This window comes from Rhamphochromis sp. 'chilingali' (assembly GCF_963969265.1).
Source record: "Rhamphochromis sp. 'chilingali' genome assembly, chromosome: 4".
NCBI lineage: Eukaryota > Metazoa > Chordata > Actinopteri > Cichliformes > Cichlidae > Rhamphochromis > Rhamphochromis sp. 'chilingali'.
In genome coordinates, this window is record NC_137948.1 from 7,872,450 (window position 1) to 7,883,805 (window position 11,356).

The 11,356-nt window shown below is 41.0% G+C and overlaps 1 protein-coding gene across 1 annotated transcript; it reads right to left on the reverse strand.

Moving 5' to 3' along the window:
• Nucleotides 1–1,374: 1,374 nt before the first annotated feature.
• On the reverse strand, nucleotides 1,375–4,475 carry adra2c (adrenoceptor alpha 2C). The gene has a single exon (XM_080879629.1). It carries the CDS (start codon nucleotides 4,161–4,163, stop codon nucleotides 2,814–2,816), a length of 1,350 nt encoding a protein of 449 aa, XP_080735755.1. The 5' UTR covers nucleotides 4,164–4,475; the 3' UTR covers nucleotides 1,375–2,813.
• Nucleotides 4,476–11,356: the final 6,881 nt, after the last annotated feature.

The window sequence follows — 11,356 nt, forward strand, 5'->3', positions numbered from 1 at the left end:
CTACATTTTGAGTTCTCATTAGTAACTATTTCTGAATTGTTTGACCTGAATGTATTTTACCTAAAACAATTTTTGACAATTTAAATGGGGATTTGGGAGAAACAGGACAGTCAAAGAGAAAAACAAAGGAACCCAGCACACTGTTGCTAAAGGAAAAGGAAAATCATTTCAGATGTATTCAATCCTCCACATCTGTATAACTCACATGTGGAAGACTGCACTTATAACAAGCAGTCACAGCCAGATGTGTCTGATTGAAACAACTGCTGGTGCTCCTATGGACAAAGCAGCAAAGGTAGCTGCCACACTGTCACCACGACTGGATGCACAAACAGAATGATCTTAAATGATCTGTTCAATCCTGTGTGTCTCTTGTTCAGGTGTCTTATGCTGTCATCCTTTCCATCAGTCACTCTGACCCTTCTCCTGTAGTCTGGCCCTGCTGAATAGTTGAAAAATACAAGATATTTCCACATTTCATTTCTGAGATTCAGTGTAATTTTTTATTTTTTTTAATCAGTGCATTTATCCACATACTGTGTCAGATCTTTAGCCTGGCTGATACTGATTTTTTGGGGCCATTAACAAAAGCAGGGAGACATGGCAATAACATAATGTCCAAGATTATTTATTGATACATATTCATAAATAAGTTTTAAGATGCAACATGTTCGACTCAAAAGGTAAAACAATGAGATCATTTTTTATTAACTTACCAGCAGTGCACTCCACTATGTCGCGTACCATGAAGACACTGCTTGACTGCACCACAATCTGCTTGGCCTTGACACGTACTCTGTTACATGTGTTGACAGTATTGTAAATAATGGAGTCAGAGCTGCTGCACTGGACAAATTATGTGATAACATCAGTTCTAAATTACACTGGCCCTTATTTTCTGCACAAATTTGTTAAAAAGAAAAAAAGAAAAAAAAGCAATTCGTTTCCTATTGGGTAACACATATATTGGATATATATCTGTCATATCTGCCAATATTGACTAAATTATATATCGGTTAAAATCGAGTGAAATCAGAATCAAGTATTTAAGCATGTAGCATGACATTACCAGTATCCCGGGGATTTGCTAGATAGCTGCCTGCTGGTTTTGACCTATTCACCATTTCACTTAGTCAGCCTGGCTGTTAGTGAAGGAGGGGAGTGTATGTGATGGCAAGTCTTCCCTCTTTGTACAAAGCAAAATCAAGACTGGTAACAAACTGGCTTAGCATGTAGCTGCAGTGAGAAGTCAAGGTGCAATCAGAAATTTGAGGAAGTAAATCAATGGATCACTCAGATGGTGTGCATTTTATACCAACAGTGGCAGAGCGGCAAAAAATCCCATACAGTAACAACAAATGCACTAATGCACTCTTGTAGTCTTCAGAAGATAGCTTAAGAGATTTCTTTATTTGATCTTTTCAGATGTGTTCAAAGCAGAGAAGTGAACACTTGTTCTTTTAGAAAAGGACAGAGGTTGGTGTAACATAGAAATCTCGCAGAGTGTTGTTCATTTTACAAACAAAATATTGTTATCCTTTACACGTGTGATTATGAGGCACCACACAATAATACTGTATCATCTTAATTATTTACACTTGAACAAAGCATCTGCCCTTCTGGCTACAAATGCTTGAGTGTTCTTACTAAATATGGGTGTGAGCAGCATACACTGAAACAGCAATAAGGTGTTTGGTTTTAACTGTGGCTATAAGGGAGAGAAGTTGAATGACAAAAATAAGAAGCAGAAGAATAGATACACATTTGACCAGAAAGAATCAGGCCATTTGGAAAAGTAGGCTTACACGCAAACATTCAGACATGCACACACATTCACTAACAGGCAGGTGGGATAAGATGCGGTAAACCCCCCAGACTGCACACACAGACACACACACGCACACACACATACACACACACAAATATGCACAAACAGTGAATGCCTCAGTAGATGCCCATCTGCTTCAGTACTACCTCAGTATTCCATCAGCTTTCCTCGGCAGTGTGAGGAAGGTGAACATGCCTGTCTGTGATACCACTGTACTGCACGTGTCGTCCAATCAAAGTCCACCATAACATGACAAAAGTTTCCACTGCAGCACACAGTTTAGGCATTTTTAAGTTCACACAAAACACTGAGGCAGAAATATGAATTTGTTGTTTTTCAAGATGTCTTTTTTTTTTTTTTGTTTTCTTTTGTTAGTTTTTTGTGTGAAACACTTTTGCTACTTTAACAGTAAGCAAAGAGCCCCTTCGTCCCATTGGTCCTCCTGTCGAGAGTGTGACATAGGAAGTTAAAGAAAAACAGATTTATAGATAGAGAGAAAAGATACATACTATTATCTAAAGTCACAAACAACAGTTGTGAGGAGATTGTCATGGCTTTCGCATTATATTCAGTGAATGAGGTCACATTGTAAATTGGCTCTGTCTCTGTAAACCCTTTGCCTCCTGGGAAGTTCATGAAGTGCAGCCACTGTGGCAGGCATGCATCAGTACCTGTTAGGAAACCATTTATGTTATTTAGGTGAAGAGAAAAGCAGTATAGGGTGAACCAAAGCCCACATCAGGGAAACACAGCCTAAAAGCCATCAAATAAGCCTCCTATGTGAATATTATCAGAGAACCTGTAGTTTAAGCCCCTTCTTTGTGAATTTTGTTAGGTCTTTTAATCACGCCTTCATTTCTAATGCAGTCCCTGAAAGTACAGATGTGAAAACACCCGAGGCCAGCACATTATCAAACGGTTCAGAACAGCATAGCTTATTGTCTGCAAAGTAAAAGGTCTTACACACCCAGCCGTGCTGTATCCTTCAAAAAGAGCGTTTCCATGACTTACAAAGGATTTTCTGGAAGGCTCTGCGGAAGTCCTGGTTGAAGATAGTGTAGATTACTGGGTTTAGTGAGCTGTTGCAGTAGCCGATCCAAAAAAAGAACTTGAAAAGTGTTAGAGGGATCTGGCATGGTTCACGGCAGATTCCATACAGACTGTAGGAGAAGAAGAATGGGAACCAGCAGACAACAAATACGCCCATGACCACAGCAAGGACGAAGGTGAAGCGTTTCTCCCGAGCAGCTGAGACTTTCTTCCGATTGACAGTGCTCCGACGTTTGCGACGAGATGAAAATAAGTCTATGGATTTGGAACTGGCACGCGACTTCCTGCTGGAGTATTTAGAGGCGGAGCTGCTCTTTCGGCTAGCCTTCCTGTCTTTTCTGTCTTCATGATGATGTTTTGAGGAGCAAGAACTTTTTTTAAGTTTCTCGTCTGACGAGCTACTATCTTCAAAGTCGTCATCGTTGTCTGTTGGATGTTTTGGCTCGTTTGGTAGGGGTGTTCGAACCGCTTGCTCATGGCAATGCCCATTCTGGCGTTCCTGATTTTTCATGCTCCCGCCCCTGTTGGACTTTAAAGACCCACCTATGCCCGGTTCAGCTTGGTCCATCCCATTCTCCAGCGGTGAATCCACATCCCTTTTCTTCTCTGACAATGTTCTGGTCCTGGTTTTTGCCACTTGGTAGATCCGAATATAGACCAGGATCATAATAACACAGGGAGCAAAGAATGATCCTATGCTGGAGTAGAGGATGTACCAGGTCTCATCATTCAGCATACACTGGGGACTGGCCTCGCTGCTGCTTCTGTCCATTGATATCAGTGGAGGGAAGGATATTATGGCTGAGATCAACCAGACCACAACAATCATGCCTTTAACTCGTTTAGGTGTTCTCTTTAAGTTGTACTCTACAGCCTGTGTCACAGACCAGTACCTGTCCAAACTAATAGCGCACAGGTGAACAATAGAAGAGGTGCAGAACAAAACATCCAGAGCTAGATAGATGTCACACCAAATTTTGCCAAAAAACCAGAAACCCATAAGTTCATTTGCCAGTGAAAAGGGCATGACCAGAGTGGCTACCAGTATGTCCGCACTGGCCAAGGAGACGAGAAAGAGGTTCTGGGGTGGTTTTAGAGCTCTGCTCGTTAAAACGGCGATAACAACCAAAACGTTCCCGACTATTGTAAACAAAATCAGGAAGCTGACAAGTCCAGCAAGACACCAGATAGCGAGCAGGGTATACTGGCTCTCAGAGGTTGAATTAGAGGAGATATTTTCTGCCTCTACCCTGTCGTCCAGGCTGGAGATATTAAAGAAATCCATTTTTAAGTCCAGTTTTGATTTTTACAAAAAAAATTAATGTGCGGAAATAATCCGAAAAAAGAAATATCCAATTAAGACTTGAGCGCACTTTTCACAATAAAAAATATACATGAAATTGCATTTTTCTTCTCTCCGCAATGTTCCACATCCTCCATATAAGTCTCTCTTATGCATATGAAAACAGAGAGAAAAGGGGAGGAGGAGAAAGAGCATGAGATATACAAGTCTTTTAAGTCCTTATTCCAAGAGCGCACGCTGCTCAGCAGCAAAATTTCCATGGTTAGAAAGCGGACTCCTTCCTCACCGTGTCCTCTCCCACCCCGACTGCGCCCGCATCTCTCCACCTCCGCCTCCCCGCTGTGTCCTGAGAGAGGTTTGTAAGAACCACGTGTCTTTTTTTTTCTTTTTTCTTTTTTTCAGAAAGAACTAGCAGGGACGTGCTCCGCCCCGGAGAAGAGATGGGAGCGATTATTGGAGGAGAGGAAGCAAATAAGCAAGCAAACATTTTTTTAATTTTTTTTTTTTTTACAAGTTATACGGGAATAGTCGGTAAGATCAGTGTTGGCTACTGCTGGGGGAGCTCTTGCTTAATGTGAGTCCAGTTTCGCTGCATTGTCGGTGTAAAGTGGCTGACAGTAACAAATTGGACAGTCGATCAGACAATCTCTTTTCTTATTTGACTCTTGAAGATCTATTTTAGAGTGCGCTCACGCCGAGCGCCTGTGTGCAGGAGTTGCTCGTTGGAGGTCACATTGCTGTCAAACTGACAGCGGCGAAGTCCCGCACCAAGCAAGGCACGCTCTGCTTTGTCCTTCTGTGCACACACTGGAGGTCAGTATTGTAACAGTCAGCTCCGGAGGGACAAATTGGCCAACACATACGATTCATACAAACATTAGCGATAGTTTTCTTAAACAAACTGAATATAAATGTTGTTATTAGTATTATTATTATTATTATTATTATTAAGCTATGTGGCCCATCATTTAACTTTCGCCCTGGTTTATGAATATAAGAAGAACACGTGTAAACACATAATGGAAATAATGTCCCCTCTTTTTTGCACTCTACTGCCGTTATATTTCATGTGTTTGCATGGTGGTAATCAAAAGGATTACAGGATTACATGACGCAGTTGTGTGTTCTGATGGAAAGTGAGACGCACGCGCCTTTAGGGGATTCCAAAGGCGCAAAATCTTCGGCGTAGAAAGCCCTGTAAATACATAAGCTAGAGAACAAAATAGGGCGTGCATGAAATATGATTAATGAGGAGACATCTTAAAGTCACGAGTTCATCCCCTTACCTTGGATGCATTAGCCTAATGGGCGGAATATGTCTCTAGCATGACATCCAGGTTATCCTGGCTTTATGTTTTTTTATCCATTCTCTCCTTGGGACACGTGCATGCAAACTTTAGCCACAAGGGACACTTACTTCTATTTCTTTTTCTCTCCTTATCTCTGTATCTTTTTCTCTTGCACACATGGTGCAGCAGCACAGTCCAGGTTCTTTAAATTAAATCCAAGTTCACTTTGGTAGGTCAATCCCCAAAGAAGCCTGTGATAAGTTTTTGGACTTCCTTTGTGGACTTCCTCTGCTCCTGTTATCCCTATCCACTCTGGGTGGCTTTGCCTCCTGGAGAAACCCTTTCTTGCCTTTGGCATATAGCTGGGTATTAAGTTCCTTGGCCAGTGCGTTTATTGACCGTGTCTACCGGCTAAGTACCTGCCATTAATCAGTAGAGCACGCAGCCATGCTGAATTAAAGAGCAGCCACAGCCGCAAGAAATGCTTAAGTCCAAATTGATCTGCATCAAGACTATGAGGTGGAATGAGGAGGGCTCAGGAGCTCATGGTCCATCTGCCTGTGTGGAATCACAGTCACTAACCTTCCCCCTGCACCCATCCAAAAAACAGAGTGTTCCTTCTCATGCCGCCTTTTTAAATTCAACCTAGGCTAGAGTGATGCTGTAGGTCAGTGTAGATGCACTCTAAGCTGATTTTGAACAAACAGTCAAGTCTTATTATGGTCATTAAGTTGTGTCCTGGGGCCACAGCTCATCTATATATAACTGGGGCATCGGTGAGGGATCTCAGCTATTACCAAGCCTTTTCTTGTTTTCAATGTTGAGTCTTCCTCAGAGGGAATAAGTTGGCACTTTCTGCAACTAGCCAGGAGACAGCTTTGAGCTGTCAAAGAAACTTAGCTGGTTATTTTTATCTCTTTAAACCAAGGATACGTACTTGTGTGCTTCGAATTACTGTGCTTTTTGTTCTGTTTCATTCTTTTTTATTCCAGTATAATCATAAACTACAGCTCTGTTCTTTTTTTTTTTTTTTTTGTGATACAGAGTCGCTCCTGGACGAGAAATCTGCATTTTTATTTAAATGCTACAAGGCAGCATTTGTGGAACTGAAAGCAGAGACAGTACCCAGAGCTTTACAGCAGAGAAAAGTATAATGAGCCTCTCAGACTTTCAAAAATATAATAACACCTGATATGCTCTCACAAGGTTACATGACAAGCCCTTTGTGACCCATTAAAGTGACTGCTCGAGTCACTGGCCTTTATCACACAATCAGAGCCTCATTATAGCCAGAAGACATTATTCCAAAGATGGCCACGTCCTGCTTATGATCTCTGATCATCTCCCTGCAAGTATAAAGGTTCAGCAAGCACATCAGTGTTTAAACCAAATATCCAAATACTAAATACTCTAGTAAGGCACGTGTTTGCAAATCGTAATTCCCCAAAGAAATCAAAGCTGTTACCAGTAACCTCTTAATTTCCACCCTCTCTAATGTGAGGTGGTTTCCATATTGGCTCCTCTGTAAACTGAGGTACCAGCTGATGACAGTGACAAATGGCAGTGTAACTCGGGCAGATGACTATAGAGCCTAGAACAAATAGTTCAACAGAGAAACATTCAGCCTAGGGGAGTTTCTCTTCTGCTAGCATCACCGCACAAAGCAGGGTCTGCTTCTTATCTACCACCTTGCCTTTGACAAATTACCCATTAGGAATTTAGATTGATCTGAAATTGATTTTTTTTTTTCACATGGAAGGAGTTTTTTTTGGGTAGACCTGCATAATAAAAAAAGTAAAGTTGTCAGTGTTTCTAAGCTCACATATCTCCTTCGGAAAAATTGCATATGTGGCCAAATGATCCCAACCGCTCAGTTACTCTCTTCATCATTTGTGGCAGTTTCTGTGGGATTGTCAGAGCTACTGGAGCTCACAGAGATTTTTAGAAAAACACATTTTCATCGTATGAACCATATCTTAAACTGGTGTCTTTTTCAAATTTTGCTTCCCCTAAAGATTGTCAGCAAATCCAAGATGAAGTAGTTGTCACTGTGAAGCCTGTGGCTGGATGTCAAGCAGGATGCATTTTAAAAAGAGCAGGTAAGAGATTTGTTAGCTTCTCTCTTGTAACTCTGGGGAATTAAGAAAAAAGAAAGAAATTCAGGGATGCGTTTTGACTCTGTGCAAACTGCCCTCTGTGTGAGCTGTCAAATCAGTAGATTTGCACAATAATATGCACAGTCTAGTTAACAGCTAAGTCTTTTGATTATGAAATTTAAAATCTCTGAATGCTTTATTATTCCCCAGTTTCAGAAAAATCTTATTATATTTCCATCTCTGAAACAAATATTTCTCTTTTCATTCACATTTTTGTGCTTAATCAGTTGTTGTCCATATAGAACTCCTCTGTTACAGCTTGAATGAAGCAGCATAAGGAGTATTGGGTGTGAAGAGACATTGTGCAAAGAACTTAATGAATAGTTTGGCGTGCAGCCTTAAAAATGTGGCTGACATTCAGCTCAAAAATAATCATGTAGTCAGTAAATAAAAACTAATGAAACCTGTGTAGACTATGAGTGTATAAAGTATTTGGCATTTTAAAATTCAGTTTAAGCTGAAGGATATGTAGACATTTAGCAGCACAGATTGGATGTTATAAGAGGACAGATGTGTTGCACTTTTATCGGTGCTACGGCATTATCTGGCATTGAGGATTTTATAGAGTAAGGACCGTCTGAAGAGAAGTAAAATATCAGGCAAAAGCATGTATTGTGAAAATAACTGTAAGCCCCTTTCAAACACTGCAGGTTGTCAGCGTAAGGGACTCTTGTTCAAAAACCCACAGCTTTGAATTGAAAAGGACAAAATGTCGGGGGTGTTTGTCTTTGTGTGTTCCTGCCGAGTAGAAAGTGCATTACTCCATCGCTCTTTTGGGAAAAGGTTTGTGTGCTGTCACTAAGGCAAATGGCTTTCTTCCTATTACACAATGCAAAATCAGCAGTAAAGATATTAACTCTGTATTTAGCATCAAGAGATGTATCTTTTTCCTTTTCTGTTAAGCTTTTGGGTTCATAGGCATTACAAAGAGTCAGCTGAGAGATTGAAAAGCCAAACGTTATACGGATATTGTGACACTGTAAAACAATTTATATTTTTTCTCTCATGTTTGGATTTCATTGTCAGATCGTGCTAATATTAAAGTTGACCTTCAGCTATATATAAGTTACTAGGCAGAAAAGAAAGACTTCATCATTTCATACTCATACAAGACTCAAGGTCTTTTTTCGTGTCGCTTTTGTCATCTTTTATTAACGGCCTGTGTCTTTTCCAAAGAAGTCTCCAAAACTCCAGTTATAATTACCAGATATGACTACAACACAAATCAAATAGCTTTTCCAAAACTGATTCTCCACAATGGACACTATAATAGTATTTCAACCTCATAAAGCATTTGGATATTTGCTGTGGCACAACAGACTGTTGCACTGCAGATAAGATTACTCAACTGTCCCGAGAAAGGTTGACTGTCCAATTGTAAGATGAGTGGCTATGCAGTGTCTGGCCTAGCAAAGTCATTACTGTCCATCTGAGGGACAGTTGGGCCAAACTTGCTGATCCGCAGGCAAGTCGAGAATTATGCACAGCCTGAATGTGTTAGAAACGTGACACCCAGACATAGACGAGCACCAGTTGACTAGGAGTTGCATCATGATCTGTACACCAGATTGACTTGATGTTGGTGAAAAATGACCATCTGTGAAGTGTCACTGGCAAAGAGATCACAGATTGGCCCAGAAATGTTAAAAGAATTCATGTAGAAATCAAATTTTAGGCTGGAGAAAGGGGGGAGTAAAGGGTAATCAGCTAATAATACACTAACATGTAGCTGATGGATTTCGAGTAAATTATTCATTGAGTCAGTGGTTACTGATTGGAGAAGTAACATATTCTAATGCAAATATAAATATCACCTTCAGGGCCCTCTCGATACCAGTGCAAAAGTTTCCAGTCCCAAATGTGTCCGCTGCAATAGGAGTACGACTAAATACAATCAAACATGGGTGAAGAGTGTAATGTACCATCTTTAAGTCAACCTGTTTTTTCATTACAATACCTCTTCCATTTAAACCCTGGTCAACAGATATGTTCACAGCCTCCGATGTCCACAAGGCATTTTGTCAAATGTTTTCAGGCTTCTATGAGATTCCCGGTTCTCTAGTGCAATCAGTTCAGATGCTTCTGTGCTTGAGAGCTTAAAGCTTAAACCAGTGTGAAAAGTTTAGGAAACATGAAAAGGCAGGAAAAAAGAAGAGGGCGGAAAGAACAAAGCTTCTTGTTCCTCCTCGGTTAATTAGCGCTAGGTTATAAAGGTATTCTTCGCACTTTGGGAATTGAGTGGCAAAGCGTATTTCACTTTTCATCTTCCTCCTTGTCCTGTTGTCACATCGTTCTGCTGTATCCAGGGATTTAGTTGGCGAGTTCACGCTCACTATTTTTCCCTTTCTTTTTTTATTCCGTCACACTCACAGGTCTGCATTAGCACACGCGCAGTCTTAAGCATGTGCTGGTGAATGGCTACTTAGGGAGGCTCATGTTATTTCTCTGAATTAGAGTCATTTCATGGGTAGTGTAGTTAGGGCCAGATGGTCAGATGTTACCAAATGAACACATTACGACAGTTGGTGACATAAAAGGGATTTATTCTGTGGGTGATCTCACTGTGTCCAGTGGTGAGGATGTTCAGCGATTTTATCAGTGTGTTTTATTCTGCTTTTCAGTGGAAGAGTGCAGTTTTATTGGCCGGCTGACAAACGGCCCGTACCCTATTGTTGCTTGATCTGATGTAGTAAACCTCTTCAAGAGGGAGGTTTGTCTCGAAGCTCTCTTCCCTCTTTCATCGGTATCTCCTGCACTTTGTATCGTTCCTTGTGATGTAGAAAATACATTTACATTTGATGAGTTCTGGGGAAACTTTCCTGACACACTGTCATGCCGTTTCACTTCCACTTTTCTAGTGTCTCAGGACATTACGTGATGAAACCATTCATTCCCATCCTGTCTTGGTCCTGGACTGTCATCTGCTTTACAGTGCTGTGAAAGTTATGGCTCGATGGTGTTTCTTGCTGTGTGTTTGTATGTGCTTGTGGGGGGGGGGGGGTTGCTGTTCTCCACTAACCTTCCTGTTATCGTAGTCTCACTGGAAACATGCTTTTGTCAACAGAAAATCAAAGCAGCTGAATCTTCTTTAGGTTTGGAAATACTCCCTATCTGCAGACTGCCTGCTTCTAAGCCTGTTAATTCTGCGCTGTGGACAGGCACCGGCAGTGCTTGCTAATTTGAATACAGACTTTGCCTTTGTGGTGTCAGTGTGGTTTTTCAGCTGGAGCAGTGACATCTCAGCTTCACTGCCCGATCATGCCTGTTCCCCTTCACTGTGAATAATAGAGTGATGCATGTGTGTATGCGTCCATGAGAATTTGCATTGTGTAGTTGAATGATACCATAGAGGGAGAGAGACAAAGTGTTAAACAAATTGTGTCAAAGAAGATGTGTTGGTTTCATCTTGTGTGGGTGTTTCTTTTTCTATCACACTCAACACTTTTTATATGGTTGTTCTCAAATGTGTGTATGAATGTGTATCCATGTTTACAATAGTTTGAGTTATACCGAGCACATAATGATTGGGGGGGATTGTGAGCCTTGGACAAACTAGTTAACGCTGAATGGACTCAACTGGACAACTTTGATATCATCAGCCTGCATCAGAATAAAACTGATATAAAATCTTTTGAAGTACAGATCACAAAATGTTCTCATACTCCTCACCGGTGTTTTCTCTCATCTCCTTCTCTGCCTCTGTGAGAATAGATGGCGCCAGTGAGGTCGG

Coding starts and splice junctions, on each gene's coding strand:
- adra2c (XM_080879629.1), bottom strand. CDS start 4,163: ATGGATTTCTTTAATATCTCCAGCCTGGACGACAGGGTAGAGGCAGAA.